This window comes from Solea solea, chromosome 3, assembly GCF_958295425.1.
Source record: "Solea solea chromosome 3, fSolSol10.1, whole genome shotgun sequence".
NCBI classification, from domain to species: Eukaryota; Metazoa; Chordata; class Actinopteri; order Pleuronectiformes; family Soleidae; genus Solea; species Solea solea.
The window spans coordinates 15,825,638-15,849,115 of NC_081136.1; the positions used below are offsets into that span (position 1 = coordinate 15,825,638).

Consider the following 23,478-nt stretch of genomic DNA (forward strand, 5'->3'; position numbering starts at 1 on the left):
GTTTGGCTCATACTTCATTGGATTATTTTTTTTTTTGCCTCTGTGATGCATGTCTCCCGCCAAGATCCTCCAACACAGCCAAGAAGAAAAACGTTTATTTTGGTTGCAGGGTGTGAAAACAAAGGGTTTTTCAGAGGCGTTGATGCGTGAAGACAGCAAATGAAAGTACAGGTTGGAATGACAAGAATACAAGTGCACTGACGTATGAGAGTATCAGTGCAGTTCAATGCTTCTTGTAAGGCATCATGGCGAGTTGAAAATGTCAATTTCATGCCATATAGACTTTGATTAAAAAGCCTAATGGATACCTGTCTAGAACATGACAGGTTAATCAGTGTCTTTTCATCAAGCTTTTTGTCCATCTCTGCTTGGGAGTTCTTTTCTTTCAACATGGCAATGGCAAATAACGTAATGGTAAAAGGCAAAGATAGTAGTTTCTCCAAATGCATGTTGCCTAATAATGTTTGGGCAATTATCCAAGGCTCTTTGATTGCTTTTGCCATAATAAGCATATTGACATAATTAGGACTTTAATTTAACATGACCGTGGTTGATACAAAAAAAGTAGGCAACACATATTGTACACTTTGAGCCTATACAAAAAAAACATTTCACATAATTGGTAGCACTGATAAAAACCGGCTAAAATTAAACTCTTTTTCAGAGTTTTCATTTTGACACCAAGTCATTGCACTTGAAATGATGACTTTGGAGAAATTAATGTGCTGCTAGGTTACTTTCAAAAGGCTCGGAGTACAGTGGAAGGGGGGGGGGGTGCAATCAGTCATCAATGGCCATAAATTTTATTGCAGAGTGAAGAGAGGCGACGGCATTTGTGCTGACAGGGTAAAATAGTTTGACAGAGCACTGCCTGGTTTTACAGTTATTTTTTTGCAATGAGCTTTTCCATTAGGGAAATGTCTACTCTCCAACACTACCTCCACAGAGGTGCTGCAAGTGTATACACTTAGTGTTTTATTTATGTTAATGTGCACACATGTGATTGGCCTACATCACAGCAGCAAAGGACCGGAAGCAAGTGGATGGTTGAGTTCATTTCCGGTTAGAATAAGTAACACTGCCTGAAGCCTATGAAACTATGATCCATTTTTTCAATCCCTTGGTATCTCAGCAGTATGATGACTACAATAGACTACACGACACCACTGACATACACATACGCTCAATCACACTTGTCAAAAAATTTACTGACTCAAAAATGTTTATAGTATGGTTTGAAAACATTTCACCCTATGTTCGCTAGGATTAGCTCCAGCTCCCCCATGACCCTCATGTGGAGGATAAAGCAGTCGACAAATGACTGAATGAACACAACGTTATCATTGTTGAAGATGGTTTTAGGATAGTCTGAGTATTCAGAATGTTACTCGGGTTGAGTAATCTAATGGAATACATTACAAAACACATTTTTGGGCATATATTCAGTACAATATTGTGGAGTATGTTCAAAAAGTAAAATTAAAGCAAAAACCTGCATTATTTGATATATTTTAAATGTGCCCCTAAATTTCTAGCCCTAGGTATTCAGTAAAAATAGCTAAATTTGTATCATAACACTCATGATGAAACAATTTAGCAAAACAATGCATGCGTACAGCACTCGAGGGTTATTTGTGCGTATATACACCGTATGTTTATGTTTGCAGTGAGTTCATTAATCATTAAAAAGGTACAAACAACCATAAAAACAAGTAAAATGTTAATGTAACAAGGGAGAAAATCACAGTTCAAGTTCCCTACAGCCAGTATAGGTTATGACAGAAACCAGTAAAGCATGACCACTACTTCAAAAAGACCTATACTTTTTTTTTTTTTTTTAAAAATCAGCCAGTAATACTTGTTACATACTGCAGACAGCAAGACGGCATAAAACCCCATGTATAAAATTGTTTTTTCACACTATCGCAACAGCCGAACTCTCTATAGAAGTCCCCACTATATTACCCCCACCTCACACAAATACACGCTTTAATCATTTAGATTTCCATTATCACAGCTTCCTTTTTTCATTACTCAGTGTAATTCTCACTCCTGGGCCATGAACCGAAATTAATTCATTACCTTGTCTTCACCACTTGATTGCCATCCTTCTGGATTTGAGCTCTTAGTTCAAACTCAAAGATTTGAGTTCTATATTCTATATTTTCATGCTATACCCATTACGATTAATTCATCTAAATCTAGCTGAGACAGAGGATGCAAGGGACAATATAAAAGCAACAGAGAATAAGTTAAGGAAGATGACACCTACATATTGTCTCAGTGTCACTGAGGCAATTTCAGCGAGATGGAAAAGTGTGACTGGGAGGTTTCTATATCAGGTTGTCAGTCACAGAAACCTGTGCCTAGTGGCTTTGAACATAGAGTGCGACGATGCTTGGCATGTTCTTTTACTATCTTCTTCACCCCTACTGCAAACTATTTCCATCCTGCTTCGGCACATTTCAAATCTAAGGCAAAACAAACAAGCAATGTCATTCTTGTATTACTTGCAAGAAAGCCCACTACTCAAGTCTTGACACATGCATAATGAGAAGAAGTAGTACATGTTGCCTATTCTCAGATGAGAGCCCTATTAAATGATCTGCAGCAACAGCCCAAGGACTTTGATCACTTTGTTAGTCAGATACAGAAAAATGCAGAGAAGTAAACTAGATGAATATTCATTGTGAAACACAATCATACAGTCCCTTCCAACATTACTAGAACAGTGAGGATTTTTGCTGTACACTGAAAACATTTCAGTTTGACATCAAAAGACGACTATAAGACAAGATGAGTATTTTAGCTTTTATTTCCAAGTACTTATAGTTATAAGTAATATTTAGTTCCTATAGTCTTCAACAAACTGACATCACCAAAAGTTTGCATTCTTCTTTTGTGATTGTTTTTCAGGCTTTCAGTTGTTTGTTTTTTTGTTTTTTGTGGGGGGGGGGGGGGGGGTTCTCCCTTCAGTCTCTTCTTGAGCAGGTAAAATACATGCTCAGTTGGGTTTACGTCTGAAGATTGACTTGGCCATGTCTAAACCTTCCACTTCTTTCCCTTGATGAACTCTACTTGGTTGTTTTGGCAGTGTGTTTTCATCATCAATGAAGATCAATGAGCCTGTCCAGGAAAGAAGCCATGCAAGCCCAAGCCATGATATTACCTCAAATGTGTTTCACAAAAGAGCTTGTGTGTTTACGATTCAGTCCAAAAAAAAGTGTACTTGTCCACAGGGGATTATGAGCAGATCCTTTTACTTTTCACGCCTTTCCATCACTTCAGTAAAGGTTCATAAGTCCATAAAACTTTGTCCCAGAAAGTTTCTCCCTTGTCTATGTACATTTTTGACAAATTCCAATTTGGTTTGCATCTTCTAGTGTAGCTGCTGTACTTTTCTTCTACCAATATTGGATTGTGTTACCTTTACTTCTGCTCTCTGGAGACTGTTGATATCACCAACAGTTGTTTTAGGGTTTTTATTTACAGTTCTTCTTTCCTTGATCTACTGGTTTGACATCTGTGGCTCAGTATACCACTGATTTCTTTCCTTTACAGGACATTCCAAATCGTTGTAGTGGCTGTGGTCAATGTTTGTGCAATGGCTCCGATTGATTTTTAGTCTTCTCTCTGCTTCAAAATTGCTTGCTTTCCTCTGTGGTCTTCATGTTGGTTACCTTTTTAACTAGAAATGCAGTCTACACAGGCAAACTGTGAAAACTGAGAGTAGACTTTGAGTGTCATTTATTGTTTGAGCAATCAATGACAATAATTTTGCTCATTTGAAAATTGGATGGGTTCAAACAGAAGGTGAGATCTTCCAAGTTGGTAAACATCTCATTGGAAATAAAGGCTGACATACTGCTCTGTTGTCTTATAGTCAACATTTGAGGTCGAACACAAATATTATCAGTGTACAGCAAAAACAAACAAATTGGAAATGGCTTAACATTTAATACTTTTGGAGGGGACTGTAATTCCTCTGCAACTGCATTTTATATGATTTTAAAATACTCCACAGATGATTTGGTGACAAACTACTTTAAGAAGAAACAAATCAATTGGCATCCTTTGGCAGTTTGATTACTTCAACGACTCTGTAGTTTGCCTCCCTCTTCTCAAAACCCAAAATAATGGAAATAAAATTGAATTTATATTCCCTCCACAGACAGCTTAAAAATAGTCATACCTCAACAGTGACAGTGAAACCCTTTTTTTCTTGGGTGGAAAATTCTGCCACTTTGGCAAATAAATAAATAGTCTCAAGGAGCTCAAAATAGACACAATCTGGATGGCAAAAAATGGGAAACTCTGAGCTAAAGTGTGATTGTGACTTTGATCAATGACTGGAGGAAACTCATTACCAGTGTGGGCCAGTGCGCGAGGCAGACCCTAATTGTGTGCCAGTCTGTAATTCTGTCCTGTAATTGACAGCTGGATAAAACAGGTGTGCCCAGTGACACAGTAGCCCAATGAGAGAGACAAAGGATAGAGGGACAGAGAGAGATCAAAAGATGGCATCAGGAAACAAGGGCGATAAAAAATTAAAAATGGGACAGGGAGTTTATCATCATTCTTTGGCGTGGATATCCAAGGTTAGGGAAAAAGTTAAAAGGAGGTTTAAAAAAAAAAAAATTCAATTCCTTTCTGCATGGAGTTTGTATATTCTCCCTGTGTGTCTATAGGTTTTCTCCAGGTTCTCCGGCTTCCTCCCAGTCCAAAAAAATGCAATATGGCATTAGGTAAATTGGACACTCTAAATTGTGAATGTGAGAGTGAATGGTTGATTGTCTCTATATGTGGCCCCCTGCGATGGACTGGTGAACTGTCCAGGGTGTACCCCACCTATCGCCCTATGTCAGGCACAGCAGCCCTGTGGATGATAAAGCGGTAGAAAATGGATGGATGGATGGAAGTCTACATGAGCGGAAACTAAATTTAGTTTCAGTTCACTGCCTGATCATATGGTGAATATTGTATTTCATATTACCTTACCTAAGTATCCATATCCTGACATTTACCCTAAGTGACTACAAGTTCTCTGATTTGGAAGGATACATGTCTGTCTATATAAATTCTTACAGCTGTCAACTCATCCATCCATCCATTTTCTACTGCTTTATCCTCCACATGAGGGTCGTGGGGGGTGCTGTGCCAATCTCAGCAGGACAGTTAGCCAGTCCATCGCAGGACCACATATACCACTCACTCTCACACCTACTGTCAATTTAGACCCATTTAGCCGTCAATACATGCCAAAGCTAAAAAACAATTCATTAGGTCAAATGAACTGCCTGCAGAGGTCAGAGTCATGTGTTGAGGATCCACCATATCCAAAAACACAAACCCCCATAATTCAAATAGAGGAAGCTTCAAAACAACCGTACAAAGCCTATTTTGTAGGTCTCTGCTCGAAAATTGCACTCATAATGAAATTAGTATACATCTGCAACCACAAGGTCTATTTGAATACTTTATACTCATCGTAAAGGATTTGTTAAGATGTGTAAATATCAGCACATGTTACCGGTGAAGAGTAAATGAAGACAGCACACAATAAAAAAAAAATGTAAAAAAAGATTTCAGGGTGAGTACATCTTTGGAAGAATGATACTGTACAGCTGTAGCTCAAAAGAAATTTTACAGCAGTCTTTCAGTGAAGTGATTTCTGTTGTCTTTAATTCTTTGGCTTTTATCGGTCTGGTGCTTTGACATATCCTCAGAATCTGTGGGATTGCTGCTGTCATTCAAGTGGTATGTTGTGTGTTCTGAAAAAAAGTGTTGTAGTTTTAGATCCAAAATGTGGTGAGTGGGTTGACACAGCAGTGCCGTACAGAGTTTGATATGTAGTAATTAATTTACTTTTTCACATTTGTTTGTCACATTTAAAATTATACAGTCTAGGATTATACAGTCCTGTAGCCCATATTCTGTGGTTTAATTTGATGTGCAATATCACTATATTCTTTCATGTTTAGTGAAGTATTTCACTATTATTGTGCTTCTCGGGGACCTTTGGGTTTAAAGGGTTAAGAGAGGTGACCAAGAAGCCAACATTCACTCTGGCTGTGATGCAGGAAAGTCGCGAGTTAAGTCCTGATGGAAAAACATCACTTTCACACTGTGAGATACAAGATTCTCTAGTCTCACGAAATTAAACCAAGGATGATATGTTTATCCTCTTCATGTAACGTCTAAAAAAAAAAGCAGACAAGAACTGAGAATTGGTCATTCTTCTGGGAGTTACTCCCACCAAAACCATTGGGTAAAATGTTTTGGTATGTGTTCAATTTGACTGAGAATATTTAAACAGCTCCACTTGTAGAAAACCTGGAGCAGGGTAAATGTCAGTGAGACAGTTTGTGAGTTACAGGCCAGTTTAAGGAGGTGCTTCGCATCTAATAAAAAGCACACTCCAAACAAAGCCCGTCTGCTTGCTTAATGCGATACACCATTAGAGAGAGCCTTTTGTAGGCTTTTTTGCCACTGCTTGGCAAACTAGACCAGAGGCGAAGAATGTTGAATTCAATCATGCACACCATAATTCCTTGCAGTGCATGAGTGGGACTGACTCACAGGCTTCTAATGGCTGCTCATAATCAAGCACCATGATTAAGCACTTGGGGAAGTGAGCACACATTCAAAATCCTTTGGAGATGTCCTTTCCCTTAGAGCTAAGTACACTCATTACCTTGCAACAGCGAGTATGTGGGTGCTTCATTAGCTTTTATGCCAAGTTGCCTGTATTTGCTCATAGTTGTTCTGATTTCCACAGAGTGAAAAGACGCTCCAAGAGCTCTCAACTGTGATAGTTTGAAACCTTTATGGTGGCTATATGGCAACAGGAGGGTCTCACACTGCCATCTCATTCCAAAGACGAAAGGCTACAGCCTTTTTATAAACCTAAACCGAGCATTTCTGCTCTTATAATTTTATAGTGCAAATCAGTATTGTTAATACTGTGGTAACTTCAGTATAAGACACCAACCAGCAGCTCTGAAAAAAACACTTTAGTGCTGTCAGGACACACCAGTAGCTACAATTGCAGGTATCACTATACTTTCTGATATGATTGTTTCTTATGTAATTGAGTGGTTACATAAAAAGCACAAATCTTATTGAAAATATGTTTAACCTTTTATGGGTCATGGTCAAAATAAAATAAAATGAACCTCTAATCACATTTCAGTGACTATACATAATGTAAATCCTGGCTATAGTCTTGACTTGAGTGTGGCAAAGGGGCCAGACGGTGGTTGACATTTCCACATGGTGAGCTACATGAGATCTCCAAGACAGATGCTTCAGCTACACAGACTCATTAGCAAGGGCCATCAAGGTTCTAAACCATTAAATTCAACTTTGACCAAAGCCATCTGTATTCTAAAAAAAAAACCCATCTATCTTTTGAAAGCATTCTGAAGTCAAAATTGTTGACTGACATAATTTCTTCATGTGTACTCCATAACACATTAAACATAAAGATATTTTCTTTCTTTATAAACATCTATGGACATTGCTATGCTCATGAGGAGCTTTACGAGTGTGGTTGTGCAGTTCCTACATCAACAATGGATGCCCAAAATTCAGACCTCACAAATGTGTACACATTTGCATACACACACACACACACACACACACACAAACAAACTCACATCATTGCCTTGAGGCAAAGGGGAAGATGAATTGCTACCCAGTGCTTTCTGAATCATATTATAGTCCATAGATTATAACCATTATAGGTAAACCTCCTGGCGAAAAGATTAGTCTAATTAGTTTTCTCTTCAACTATGCTCATCTTCAGTTAGACACGTTCATGATACATTACCTCTTTAAAATTTAGAGAACCAAGTGGAATGCCGCTTTAATCGAGTGTTTTACATCTTCCAATCTGTTAACCCTTGTCATCATAATGAGTTTTGAAATGCTTTAATGGCTCTCGAAACAATTTATTGATGACGATTCGCCTAATATCTGGTTGAGAAAGCTTGGCCACAAAAAATAAATGCTCGAGAAACCATTGGGCTGACTTTTCTACATCAAAAGGCATCTTCCATCAACTATGAGCCATTTTTTCCCCACAAAATATGGATTTGATGATACTCATCTCTCACTCCTAAAATAAGCGCAGACAGATGCCTGACAAATGTCCCGATATCTATCAAAGTACTATCTCCTTGTCTTGTTTTTTTCCCTATCCATACAGCTGCTGAAAATATATCACTGCCTTTGATCCCAACTGTCTAAATGTCTGCTGAATGTCACAAGTTTTCAGACAGTCTCTGAGTGTGTGTTGTGTATGTGTGGCTATAATATGTAGCTGCATGATGGCTCACAATACACACAAACGTGCAGGGAGCACTACTGTAATTTTGTGTTTGTGGGTGTGGGTGCATGTGTGTACACAACAGAACACGAGCCTTATCCAGAGAGGGATAAATCCAATCCATTACCTGCCGGGGCTCAGGGCAGCTCAATCGATGGCACTCTCAGTGGCTGCTGATGAACTTCCCTCTCTGACAAGGTGTATCACTCAGACCTGTCGCAGAGCAAGACTGTCTGGCATTTCAAAGTACCAAGGAAAATAAGGGCCAAAAATCTTCCCTCAAGGAAAACTCAACACTGTGTCCACACACTTGTTTTTATAAATTATATCTCCCCCCAGCATTAAATTGAATAGCTCCAAGTAGGGCTATGGATCGACTTAAACTATAATTATACTCACACGTAGAAAGACACTTCAAATATTTTCTGCGAGCATGTTTTCTTATCATCTAGCTGCCACTTCCCTTCGACCTGAAAAACGAAAAAAGCGGAGGAATGGAGAGAAGGAGGAGCACTCAGTGTAAAGGAGAAGGAGGAGGAGAAGATCAAATGGCAGGGCGGTTATGAGATGTGTGTCTGATGCCTTTTCAGACTGCGCTGTTTTGGCCGACGCACCAGTCAATCACGATTACAATGGCGAGGAGAGATGGGACCACTGGTGCAGAAAGAGCAGGAGTGATAATTACAATGCAAGGGACAAGATAATGAGAACACGCTGCACTCTCCCAATCATTTCATGTATCAGCTGCTGAATGACCCCCACCACCACCCACCCATCCACCAATCCCCCCCGACAACCAGCAATCACAGGTCATATTTGTGAGATCCAAAATGAATTAATTTGATGACAGCAGTGGGGGTTGCGATCCATTTCTGTATATGCACGTTTGTCTGTGTGCACGGTACTGTCAAATGTCAGGGAGTATTTACTTGTACTTTTCACTATGAAACAAGCATATAAGCATGACATTATCACTGTAGGATGAGCCCAGTGCCGTATAAGCAGACGGATGAATAGATGACAATGCTTTTAATTTTCAACAACATTTTAGACTGGCCTCTCTTCATATATTGGTTAGACATAATTACTGTATCACCATGAACATTATGTTGCAGATTTAGATATTTAATTAAAAGCCACCAAATCTGAAATACCTTTCACAGGAAAAAAAACCTGTGAATAGGTGTCTTTCATCAGTTTATCACAATACTGATGAACCGACAATGAACACCAATAGTGCATAGTATAGGTTACATTTATCATAAGGGAAAAGTAAAATCATACAGCAAGTCCCCAAGAAGCTAAATTTCAAATAAAGGTTATGTTGCATCTGATGGATTAGAATTTTTATTTTCAACTTCTCATGTTGGTTCAACAAGTGATAACTTAAAACTGAAATATTTTTTTCTTTGGTGGCACCTTTGAAATACTACATGGTTAAGAAAGAACTAATCATGATCAATGTAATTAATGAGCATATCAAATAATTTTGGCCACTGCACACAACATTCCATTTGCCAATTATTATATGAGCAACAGTTCCAGTGTTGAAGTATAATCTTCTGGTCCTTTTTTCACCTCATCACGTGCAGATGTAACAAAAGAGCAGAAAACAGCTATTCTGAAAACTGAAAGTCTTTGAGAGCATTAATTGTGTTTGCTTGCACAATGTCAGTCAACTGATCCTTGCAACCAAAGCTGTTCACACAAATACATGGAGAGGATGATGGAGATTACAAAGTATATGCATCCACAGTCTGTTTAAACAAGTGTCAAAGATAAGGTTGCTTTTTCTCCTTGGCTTCAAATAAATGACCGAGTTGCAAAGCCATTTGCTGCCAAGAAAGAATATTTGAAGAATTTAAGGGAATATTACCTTGTTGGCCTCACATTTAAGATTTGACTTTCACTACAAATTTTATGAACCAATATCAAACTTACAATCAATTAATTTATATAATTCCAAAGTAGAAGAGAGTTGAGAGTTGGTAGTGTAAATATGCGAGTAAGGACTGCACAACACAAGATTAAAGACAAGAAAATAATTCTAAAACAAATTTAAAAACATCAAAAGAATTCTCCAAAAAAAAAATAATAATCATTACCCATTACACATGCAATTCTATATAGCTAATGTATGTACAAATAAAAAGCAGGAGGGTTTAAAATACACACAGACCAAAGAGTTAAAGCTGCTTGGGGGAACAGGCAGAGCTAATCCATGGTTTTCAACACTTTTAAGCCTGCAGACTTCAGAGCCATTTGCTAACCGCAGCCCCCCCATCTACTTTGCCTTCTCTTTTCACTGGCACACTAAGATGCTTGTGTTTCCACCTGAATCTGTGACAGACCACATGCAAGTGACAGCACACTAATGGTTTCCAGGGAAACGGGGGAAAGCAAGGCTCCTCTATGCACGGGGATAAAATGCATTACACCCCATTTCTGCTCCCAGACACAAGCAAATGAGCCCTCAATCCAGCAAGCTTTTTCTTGAACCTACGTTTCAAACATCAGCGTGGGCACTAAGAACTGAGAATCGTCAACCGCTGATGTGCAAAAAAATAATTGCATTAGGTTTGGTCAATTTTTGGTGGTTATTTAAAACTGCAACATAGCATGCATTGATTACAGTGAATGCATTGTAAAATAAAACTGTATCTAAAAACCTCTTGCCCAACTCTTTAACCTTTGGCTTTGAAATACAAATAAGCATATGAACTATGATCACCAACCCAATCATTTTAAATACTCCAGTGAATTATGTGACAGCACAAGGTTTAAATGTACAAAAGAAGGAATCCTTTCAGTATGTTTTCAATTCTTCAAAAACACAAATTCGTCTCTCAGGCTTCATTTTAAAAAGGTGAAAGTAAATATAATAATATTGGACCTATAAGTGACAAACAAGCTGGTCAGTCTTTGTATCTGCTCTTATGAATTATTATTATATTATAATAACATAATTATTATAATTTCCTCCACTTGTTACTTTAAAGCCATTTTGTCAGCTTATGCCGTTTTTAAATATCCTGCAGAATGTATAAAATGTATTATGAAATAAATGTATAGGTCAGCTGCTGGCATACGTATACACACACATACACATACATTTCTTAGCAAAGCAAAACTAATCAGTTTTCTCATTTGTTTTCAAAAAATGATGGTCGCACCATTAACATGCTATTGATGTGGCCTCTCTAATAAATCAGGACATTTAAGTAAGATACAGAGATAAAAATAATGATCACAAAGTGAAAGGTTTAACAGCAGCCACTTACTAAAGAAAACAGTCAAATTTCAATGTTGTCTTGCTCTTGTGCAGTATATTTTTTCTGTCATTCCAAACCTTGTAATAGCTATCAGAGCTTTAGAAAGCCCAAGCTTCCTTCTTGCACGATATTGATTTGTTGCAAGTGAGGAAAGCCGATAGTGATTTGTTGCAGGTGGAAAAAAAACTAACTGCATGAAAGCAGAAAAAACAAACAGAGCGACATAATATTATCATCAGAAAGGACCTTAGAATTGTACATAAAAAGATGGAAGATATCAGGGAATGTATATTTAATATAAACATGTGAAGATGAGAAGACATGGAGCAAGTGGAATATAATAAAGACAATGAATATCATGCTGCAAGGCATTAAGTGTCAAAACCTCTGAGCCATCCAAGCCACATCACCTCTGCCACTATGACCTTTATAAAGCCTTTCAGTGAGACAAGTTTGGCACCATGTCACTACTGTCAACATGTGTCCGGCTGGTGTGGTACACCGTCTCCACTCCACCACTTACAGAAACGCTAAAATAAACATTCTTCAACGCGTGTGGGTTTTTTTTCCCCCTCTTCATCTTAATCTTGTGTGACTATTTCTCTGCAACAAGCAGTCATTATAGTGACTTTGTTTCATGCGGCCAAGCAGAGGAGGCACATCAGTGGAAGATGTGGAAACAGCCTCAGGGTGGAGTGGAACAAAAAAAAAAAACCACAATGATTTAATGCCCCCTAGTGATGAATTAGAATAATGTTACAAGAGACAACCCACGAGTCAAATTTAAACTCATCGTTCTGATAAATTAGAACTTTCAGGAGGGAAGTATTTCGTTTATCATTTAAAACACAAGCACAATATCTTGCACTGTTTAAAAACATCACACCATATTTTGTTATATCTTGTAAATCAAGCATTTTCAACTACAATGTGTTATATCACAAAAATATTCTTCAGCAAGTTAAGTAGTGAATTAACAAAACTGAATTGCCACCTATGCACTCCACAGCTTCTTCTCTCTTATAAGCCACGCTCTCGAGTCTGCATATTTGGTAAATTCCTGGAACAGACTAACACCCTACTGCTGCACTTCTTCAGTCTGCTCATATTTAGGATTCCACCGACCTCACGGTGTCCCATTTTTTTTTATTTTTTTAAATCTCCCGAAGCAATCAGATTTCACACTTTCTTCAGCTCCAAGTAAGAGGGCCCCTACCCGTTATCCTGTTCCTACTGCTTGTCAGGATGACAAGAAGAACATAATCATGTGGGCTGTGTGTCCCTGCGTGGTGCATGTGTACAATTGTGTACAGACATGGGTGGATTGCGGAACAAGAATGACTGAAAAGATAGCAAACCTGGTTTATAAAAAAAAAAAAAACAGCCGAGGAGAATAGACTGTGTGGAAAAAGCTGAAGAATACAAGTGGGAAAAGAGTGGAACTACACTGCACCAATTTATAATATTTTTCTGTTTTAATTGTTCATTTGCCAAGATATTCCAATAAAACTAATTCAACAGTGCTTTCAGGCACCGCCCTCATCACCGCCCGTGACGAGAACTCCTTTGCAAAGATTTGAGCTGCTCGGTGAGTGTCAATTTAAGCAAAACGGTGTTTATGCACATTCATCGTCTGGTGCTTTATCCTCCATGCTCCTCACTGGGGAGCTGGGGCCAATCTTAGCTGACATAGGGTGAAAGGTAGGGTACATCCTGGAAAAGCCAACAAGCCAAAACATAGAGACAAACAACCTATGGTCAGTTTAGACAATTAATACCTGCATGTTGGACTGTGGGAGGAAACCTGAGAGAAAACCCACACACACAGGGGAACATGAAAACTCCATGCAGAAAGGCCTTTGTTACTTACTGAACCTAATATATGAAACAAATATCATTCCATCCGTTTCCTGGGGTCTTTACAGTGATAATATGCTACTTTTCAAGTCCAATAGGAATTTCTTTGAGGAAAAAGCAACACAAAATTAATTAGAGCTCAAACTAAAAGAGCTGGTACAAACATAAATCACCCAATTAAGGAAACTTTATCCACACAGTCAATTCCCCCCTCAATTACATTTTTTTGTAAAGCCTCAAATCATAATGCATATTATCTCAAGTTTGAGACCACAAAGAAACAACCGTTTCTCACAAGTAACCAGGACCTTGCAACAGCCTGAGGTAAATGTCCCATTACTCCAAGATAATATCCTAAACTTTACCAACAAATCAGATCCATGTATTTAAAAGAAAACAAAAACATATTCTGCCATACAGTACAAATGTCACATCGTAAGCACAACGATTATATGATTTTCAAAGTTGAACAAATCTGCAGTCGATTGTCAAACATTGCCAACACCCAGTTAAAATAAATGCCTGTAGCCAGAGATGTTCTACTGGGACAGTCTTAGTATCGCCACACAAGGCCAGCAATGCACACACACATAATAAAAAAAACATGGAGCTTACATGAGGAACAAGTTGACAAAGCAGAAATGGCAAAAAAGTTTGAGATTATCTGCACAAATTGTGCTGAGTTTGCAGAGGGATTGGTCATACACTGATGAAAAGTCAGCCATTTTATCAAAGCTTCAGAGGAAGTTACATCCTTCTACTCCTACATATAATGTGGATTTTTATATTGTGTATTCTTTTTATATATTTCTATGATATAAATATAGATTAAATACTTTGGACTTTTAAACATTTGAGGGGTCCTGATTGTATTGTCTCCCATTTATAAAGAAAATTTAACAAAAAACTATTGCGTAGCCTGCGCAACAGTTAGCTTTTACTGACAGGGACTAGCTGCATTTCCAGCATGCATTTCTTAAAAATAGTTAAACCTTTAGCGAAAACTACATGGACCTTATTTTGTTTTTTTTCTTAATTAAAAGTGTTCTGGGGAAAAAAAGTTATAGTGACTTACCAATGGAGGAAATGGCGGTGCAGAGTCCAGATATGTTTGGTATGGTGTCCTCCGTTCAGGTCCAGTAAACTGTCTCATTGGATCAGATTTTTTGACTCCTGGCTTGTAATTGAAAAATTGTTTGACATTAAAACTTTCCATAAACTTACGAACAACAGGGCCACGGTTAACTGCGGTAGAAATATTTTTGTTTCGATAATTATACAGAAATCACCTCGTTGAGAGGACATTCCTTTTCCGTCGACCCTTACCAGGTGTTTTAAATGAGCTGGCAGGTGACAGAGCATGTCACGTGGTTTTCCAACGACGCGTTCAATGACATCTCGTTGTTTTTTGTTTTGTTTTTTGTTACAAGTTTAACAAAAGATAAAAAATTAAAATTAAAATTAAAATTAAACAAAACACATATTCTGCCTACCTTTTCACAGGGAGAAATCAGTATTCACTATTCTTAACTAGGCAGCAACTTAACAGGATGGCGATGCAGTCCTGATTCTAAAACTGGCATCTTTCAGGCATGTGTCTACTGTGTAGGATTTAGGGATTACTGGCAGAAATTGAATACTATACTACCCATAAGGATAAAATAAAATAAGTATATTAGGTAAGGGCCTTTCTTTGCAGAGGCCTCTATTCTGTGCCGTCTGTGTTTCTACAGCAGCCCAAATGGACAAAAATGTTTACTATACAAACAAAGAGGAACAACATCCATTATGGTGTGCAGAGGAGTCCATTTAACACAGTCTGCAGTCTCACCATTAGATGTCACTAACACACTTGACCTTTAATGACGTTTTTTATGTAAACATTCACAACCACCCCACAACAGATTAATTTATTTGCAGCATTTCAAGACAATAATAATGGCTATTTAAATTCAATAATGTCAATCCGCATCATCTAAGTGCTGCCACCTTTAATCTGACCTGATAATGCAACCACTGTTCATCCTTTTTTAGTTTCAACCATTTTATTAGTAGATTATCTGGGTTTGTTTGTTAGTTTTTAACACAAAAATATATATAATAGGAGGCAGTGCAATTATTTCTATGATTTTAATTTCCTGTGATTTTATATTCCTGGAAGAACATCCGCCATATAAACACACAGCTTTATAGATGGAATAATTGAATAAAACCCCAGAAAAGAAAGAGAAAGAAAAAGGAAGCCAAGTGAGAGGAATATGAGGAGTGGGTGCAAAGTGAGGGCAGGGGAAAATTTAGCAAAAAAGGGAAAAGACTGAAGTGAGTTGACAGACTGAGAAATCATATGAGGATGAGGGTTGTGAGTGCACTTGAGGGACAGTTCGAGAGACAGCAAAATGAGGAGAGAGGAGAAAACAGAAGTTTGACTCTGACAGTGGAGCACTGAGCTCAGCTGATGGCCCCTAATGAAGTACGGCAGCTGCAGAGGAGGAGCCCATGCTGACAGGCCGTGTCCCACTCTGATGGATGGTGGAGAAGACACACACAAACACACACACACACACACACACACACACACACAGTGATTGACATGCCATACACCAAGGGGCAGAGTATTGAATGGCAGAACATTGTCAGAATTGTATGAATACAGGAAAAAAAATATTTTCCGCTGCTCATCCTCTGGTGAACATTGGTAGAATTATTTTCCAGTTTGAATCTTTTCAGGTTCAGTGATGCATTTTTTTTTTTTAATCCCTTCTCAATTGTGTTCGCAAGTTGTCTTCTTATAAGAGGCAGCAAATTGTTGATTTAAAATGCAGACGAGTGAGGGTGAAAATATTGTTATTGTTCGGTTTTATGCTGTTACCATTTTGGTACCATGTCCGATTAGTTGCATCGTATTTTCATAAATCCGGGAGGTTATTTTTGAATGTTTGCAAAGCTGATAATGGGTCGGTTAAATTTGTGTGCTGAATAACAATGTGCTGGAGAAATAAAAACATGAAAATAAATGAAATGCCCCAGTGCTGAAATCAGTATTCTTCCTTGAATAAAACAATGTGAAAACTATGACTAGTTTAATGATAATATTATAAACTAACTATTAATTGGACACAGGCTTCTCGAACACCTTTTACTTTGTTAGGAAAGCCCTCTACTCCCCTCTGCAGGACGAAGAAGAAAATGTTTTCTACTCTTCTGCAGAATACATATCCATGTCTTTGTAAGAAAAGAACAAGAAGAACAACAGCAGGCATTTTGACTTGTCACAGCAGGAAGTCTAATTGTGTCGCAGTTCCACGTTCTTCAAGAGACATTAATTAATTTCTATATGTACAACTGTGCTTGTCGTACTGTGACATATCAGATTGTCTTCAGTGAAAATATGACAATTGTGACAAGGTCTTTGGCCTTCTCAACCATTTCAATTACTTTAGGATATCTGCACACTTTGGTTTAATTGACTCCGTTATTGGTAACACACCTTGCTGTGCAGTGTCTCTCTGAGAAGTGTGTTTACGTAGCGTGATCATTTAATAACCTCCCACCACAATCAGATATTAATCTTCAATGTTGTTTGAGTGACTCTGAGTAATGAAAGTACATCAGATATAACCTGAATTTAACGTAAAAGTAAACATACAGATTTTACAAAATAGGGACATTTGCGTTTCCCTTTGTCTAATTCTAATTATCCAAATAATGGTAATTATGGCAGAGCATGTCCTCTGGGTGCAACAGAAAAAAGGGGGACTACATACAAAGGGGGAAATACCTCATTTTGGTTTGTATTTGAAAGGTAATCTCTGGATGTTGTGATTTATGTATAATGTATAAGGAAAAAGGTATAAACAAGGTACAGAATTCCAGCAAAATAAAAGTGTTTTCAACAGCATAACAGGTGAAAACTTGGAAATAAATATATCCCTTTTCCCCTTAAACATGAGACGACAAGGCATTCAGGAGCTGTCAGCAGATGGCAGCAAAACATCATGTTTCCCCAATATAAAGTGAACACAACAAGCTGAATTCCATACCAGTAGAAATTATTTATTCAGGAAACACATTCTTTAGAACAACATACTGATCATTTAAGAGGTTTCCTCTTAGTGAATCAGAACATTTTCAAGGTCAGCATTGCTACACTCTGAAGTTTGTGCTTTTAAAATATAACATGGCTTGACACATAGATGTGGTTAAATAAAATTGTTTATTTAAAATAAAATTGTTTATTTAACAACGGTTTATCAATAAAAAATAAAATAAAATGTTACAAAAAAAAGTCAAACAATTGTACAAACCATGGCTCTGATTTAGTGTTGTCTTGACATAGAAAAATACAAAAGGCACTGTGCATTAGGGTCTGCTGCATATATAAAACATTTTTGAACCAAAAGTAGTCCACTACTCAGGTTAAGAACAAGTTAATAACAACTTCTAACAAGCAAGCCTGTTTATTTCTAAATTAAGCTTTTAAATTCTGACATGACCATGTCCTAGCAACGCAGACACATAATCAACCAGAAATACAGTGCAAAGCCATATGAAACAGTTGCGATGTGTACAGGGACGTGTCTCATGCCACACTTTTCAACCTAATATAAACAATCAATTTCACATATTTTTCCCATCACCTTATTGACCCTGCTCAACCACACTGGTGGTCAGTATTCATATTTTACACTGATTGTTTGACAGTTGAAGGTGAGGCAGAAGAAAAGCATTTGCTGGCTACTTTCAGAGGTCAATAACCCACCACATACAAACATGAACCCCAAGCTGTAACCTGTCTCACTTTGACACATTTTCAAAAGAGATCTTATTGGCCAAAAACCAACGTGGATGCCCTCAAGCTTCATATTAACACAGATCCTTGGGATCCATTTTTTTTAAGTCGTGCCAGGAGTGTCCAGTGTGAAGAATTACTTTCCACTTTCAAACACTGTGCTCAATGTTCTTCAAAAACCAATGAACGTTTAAGTCAAAAACAGACAGAACTAGGACAGACACCTCATAACACTGACATGAGAGTAGATAAACAAATAAAATAAATCCATGGAGGGTGAGGGTGGATCTGAAAGACAGTGATTATTTCTTCATGTAATATAAATCTATTGTGTGTTAAAGTGACAGTTTCATATACATTCTTTGCTCACCCACCCCTTTGCTTTCGAGCACCAAAAGCCCAAAACACCATTGACAGCAAATAGGCATACTTATTTTTCTGTACCTGTATGGTGCTTTTTACTGTGCAAATTTTCTCTTGTTTGAAAGCTTTTAGTAATTCTTACCAAAGCAACCAAACAGCAAAAAGGACACCCGTCTTTTTTTTTCTCAATCTCTTTGGCACCCAGTCCTGCTATGACTTCATCATAAGCAAGTACAACATCTCATATGAAAGGAGTTAAACTGTGTTGCAGTCAAATTGCACAGCAATTCCTTTTGGCAAACAGTGTCAACTGACGCTTTAGTTAAAAATCATAGGAAACCATGCTCATCGAGTCCTTTTGGAGTGATTGGATTCCACTTAATCCTGGTAGTAGTAGAATAGCCTGCAAGAGAAAAGACAAAAACCAACAGGTTATTTAATGCAAAATTTCCATAAAGGGCCAATGATTCACAAATTCAGAAATACATTGTAGTGTGGCATACCTGATTCTGATTGGCTTTTGGAAGGCTCTGGCGGCTGAACATGTGGTAAGGGAAGGGCCCTCCCTTCTGCATCACTCTCCCCAGATGATGCCTGGTCCTCTGTTTTTGTGTAAAAGGCAGGCCTCTTATGGTATTTGGCCCGATACGTGTCTGTCATACAGCCGTCCACAGAGAAGTAAGTGGTGGGAAGAACAATATCTGACAGAGTAGGGGAGTCCGTACCAGGATTTGGACTCGGTAGCCTCTCGTCACTCTCGCTGGCTGACAGATCGTTCCTCTCCTGGTCCGATGACCCTGACTTGGAGCTGGCACCGGATGAAAGCCTGTGCTCTGCAGGTGTCTCAATCCACCGACGGAGTGTGGTGTGGGAGTGGAGGGACGAGCCATTTTTGGGTTCACTGCGGGGGCTCGACCGTGTTGACACCTCAGGCAGTTGGGAGTGGGCACCAGATGGGTCAGTGTGACTGTTGCCAAAGGTCTTGAGAGGTAAAGGAGGGGGATATTTGTGCGGGAGAGGGTTTAGGTCGGCACCAGTACCAGTCTCCTCTTGTTCAGAGAGCGGTCCGGTAAGGTCATCTGAGCTGTTCCACTCAGAACTGCTGGTCTTAGCTGAGAAAGGAGGCACAGGGCTCACAGGGCTGCCATCCACATTTTCTTCAGATTCACTGTCCAGACCACTGTTCTTTTCCAAAATACCAGGAGTGTAACGAAAAGCTCTTCTTCTGTTACAGAACGAAAGCACCACAGTCAATATTTTACTTGCAATTACTTAGAATTTGTACGCCTACAGCTTAAACTTTGTTTCACCTGTGTATGGGCTGACCAGAGAGGATGACTGGATCATGTGGATCTGGAGATTGTCTTCCTTGTTCACCTAGAAATAAAAAATGAAGCCTCATGAGCATTTTATTGCAATAGACACTAACCTGTACACTCATGAAATAAAGCAAGGTAACATCTGCCAAGGTTTTTATTTAAACACAGCAACAACAAACTTTTTTTCCTCTCCGTCTCTCCAGCAAAGACACGTTATCTAACAGGGTCACAATGAGGCCCTTGGCCTGGTGCTGTGAGAGGAAGTACTAAAGCAGCTAGTCTGGCACAGTGCCCTACGGCCCCATGTGTACCACTCTGACTGTCTGATCCAACCAAAGAACATGGCCCCTCAAAGGGAATTTGGGTTCATATCCAGGCCCCAGGAGCTTCAAGCTAACAGTACTAATGAAACAATACGAACCCTGCATGAACTGCAGCTAATTAAGAAGTTGGAATGTGCACAAACTAATGAAAAGTGAATTATAATGCAAAAAAAAAAAAAAGTTGGCAATGATATGTGTCACTTGTGTTCAGTAGATGAACACAAACACATTTCAAAACAAAACAAAACAGGTGCCTGGGTGGAAGCTGGTGTGGAGCTTTGCCAAGTTAGCAGGGTGGGTGTTATTTACAAGGTCTGAGACAGACAACAGCTGACTAACAGGACAAGGAAGAGAGTGAATGGTCGAGGACCATCTGTGATGTGTCAGCATACCCTCTTTTTTTTTTTTCATGTGCTCTCAGAGCATTAGCGGCTAAATCCTTTGTGCTGGCATGCAATTACACCGAGGTCAGACTCCAGATCCACTCCACAACACTATTGCATTTTTAAGCTGCTAAGTCCATGTGGCAATTCACATTTTGATGCCGCTGATCTGCAATGTTGGCAAGCAACTGTGACATTATCATTCAAAAAATAAAAAAGGATGCAGTGCCTACTGTTTAGAAAATCCCCTCATCTCCATAGTCATTTGCACTGCACAACAGCTGGAAACCAAAAGTACAAGGTGACTGTTTTGTGGTTGCAAGGCTGTCTGTTGTGGTTGAAATCGCCAACATCAAATAATCAGTTTTACTCTCCATCTAAATGTGAATCAATTCTTCAATTTCGGGGTTGAGCAGATCGCCACAAAACGTTCATTTGAGTGGAATTGTGCGATCACTCGTGCAGCTGCGAGTGCCAGCAAAACATGTATTTAAGGTGTCATGCTGTTTACATGGCCTTCTGCACTCTGCCTGGGAAACTGTCCATGTACTGTGATTGCATGGATTAAATTGCAGTTCAGTAGCATTTAATGTACCATCTAAATTGCACCAAGCGGTGTTCAATCAAACAATCCCTCTCCCTCTCATTTCCAAGTTAACTGGAAACACTCAAGTAGGAAGCTTTATTCCTATGATTTACCACACTTAAAAACCGTGTGAATTGATTTATTAATCTTTTAGATTCTCTTCCGCTGTAAAACACCCTCACAGACTCAGCTTTGACCCCAATGCGAGCATAAATGGGGACTGAGAAAGTTCAGGAGAGACACCTGTTTGTGGACCGTTATCCAAAAAGTTATTCTCAACTTTTTAAGAGGAGGGAACAGTGAGGTGGTTTGACATCATAGCAATTATTCTAACTGTCAAAGTAAGACATTCCCACAGGAAACAGCCAACGTTCCTCACAACAGACCATTAAAGCAAACCCTTAACTTGGTTTTGAGAGCCTGTACATGCAAAATTTCTTGACAGGCTTTTGAGGCTATGTTGATGTGACAAAAAAAAACAAAAAACTCTACACATTTCAGCTCTAAAGCTGTCAAGTAGAGATTTGTAGTTCTCTGCTTTCGGCTGCCTGGGGTATTTAAAATGGTTGAACATCAATCAGTCACCCGCATGCATATTTGCATTTAGGGCTTTTCAGGAGGGCCTGGACTCCTGACTGTCAGGATATCACTAGTGGCCAGACCTAAAAAAAAAAACCTTTTGTTTCTGTATGTGTTTATATATCATATACGCAGACATGTTAAACCCTATGCCAAAAAAATATGCACCAATTCCATTGCATTAAAGCTTTTTGCTTGTAACTTGAGTTTGCTACAAGATATCAATAGACCTATTAAGCTGAGTAGCATTAAGTAATATATAAATCCTTTAAAAAGGGATAAAGTTCTTCACTGCAACTTCACTGTTTATCTTTCTCAATTCTGCATCAGAGGCATGTAAAAAGAAGCAGAAAGCAGGGCTTTGCCACTATTTAAATATAGTACCGACATACACGGGAGCCAAAAGTTAAACACACAAGTCTTCTGTTGATGTAACAATGAGTGGAAACAGAACCATAAAAGCTTTTGGAGTGTGTTTCTATTGACTTTAAAAGGAGCCAACAGAGACAATCAGGGTAAATTAGGGAAACTGTGATTTACTGTCCAGATAGCAGACTCAAGTGTCTGGAATCCCCACACTGTTTCCTGAAAGCGGTGACCTTTCACGCTACGACCATTTCCATTTGGTATGATATCACATCAACACTCAAAGGTCATCGTTAAGGTGATCAAAAAGAAGCATTTGACGATAGAGGCAGCAAATAATCATTAGGAAAGAAGGCTGAGGTCAAAAAGTCAACTGCGCTCTCCAAAAACAACCCTCCTACATGAATGTTTTTTAGATTGGATTTCTGTACTTAAATAAACTTCTGGTATCTGCTTAGGCTTTTCTAAAAACTCCCTTCAATCATCCACCCCTGAACTCAGGCCAAACTGACGTTGGATCCAGTAGTATGCAGACAGCAGGGTGTCTGCAAACTATCTCATACTGATTTTAAAATAAATTTAAAGTAGCCACTAAATAACAGATCGCTGAAGCCCAATGAGATAGTTTAAGCCATGTTTGGGTATAAAACAAATTATACATTAGCATTTGAAAGGCATTCATCAAAATCAATCAAAACTAACATTATAAAATAATCATTTTAAAAGACAAGGCACATAATGTTACAAGTGAAGGAATCTGGTTAAGTGTGTCTGGTTAAACAAATGCAACATTATTTCCTACAAGTCTTTGTGAAAAATGAAGATGTGTGGAATCTATTGTTATCACACAAGTGAAATAGTGATTAAAGAGGGAGGAGGAGGAGTTGAGGGAGTCCGAAATTTTGGACCTTGAAATAACAACAGTGCAGAAAAATGGCATTTTCTTAACTTCATATTTGAATTCCTCTTTCTGAGAGTCCCAGTCCTGGAATTCTCTGCCCAGCTGAGCACAGCTGGGAGGCCCCTGCAAGCTCGCTCATGTTCCCCTCTAATTCGGGATTAACGCAGTATTCCCATTAAAGGAAGCAGTGGGGGCACTTTCAAGACATTTCTTAATTTAGGATATTGTTCTCCTTTTTCCTTTCTGTTAATAATGTGTATCTCAAGCAAGCATGGCGCGTGGAGATAGTGAAGGGTGTCTACCCAAACCCACAAACTAATCTCCCGCCATTATGTCTGTAAAATAAAAATAACTATGACTAACAACATGACTATTTCAGGTTCATCTGAAAACTACTCTCTTTCCCCATTG

General features: G+C 38.6%; 1 protein-coding gene and 1 long non-coding RNA gene across 4 annotated transcripts in view; both read right to left on the reverse strand.

Annotated features, from left to right (window-relative positions):
• Positions 1–14,765, reverse strand: part of LOC131456744 (uncharacterized) — a 46,757-nt gene extending 31,992 nt beyond the window's left edge. Inside the window, exon 1 of the long non-coding RNA XR_009239926.1 lies at positions 14,534–14,765. This is a non-coding gene — a long non-coding RNA (uncharacterized LOC131456744). The remainder of the gene's footprint in view (positions 1–14,533) is intronic.
• Positions 14,766–17,652: 2,887 nt separating this feature from the next.
• LOC131456530 (inactive ubiquitin carboxyl-terminal hydrolase 53) overlaps positions 17,653–23,478 on the reverse strand; it is a 32,159-nt gene continuing 26,333 nt past the window's right edge. For 2 of the 3 annotated variants that reach the window (XM_058624938.1, XM_058624937.1), the window contains exons 15-17: positions 19,921–19,987; positions 19,114–19,835; positions 17,653–19,013 (exon numbers count right to left, since the gene is read on the reverse strand). In XM_058624938.1, coding sequence (XP_058480921.1) covers positions 18,940–19,013; positions 19,114–19,835; positions 19,921–19,987 — 863 coding nt within the window. In that variant the 3' untranslated portion in view covers positions 17,653–18,939. The remainder of the gene's footprint in view (positions 19,014–19,113; positions 19,836–19,920; positions 19,988–23,478) is intronic. The other variant, XM_058624939.1, reaches the window with a different exon arrangement.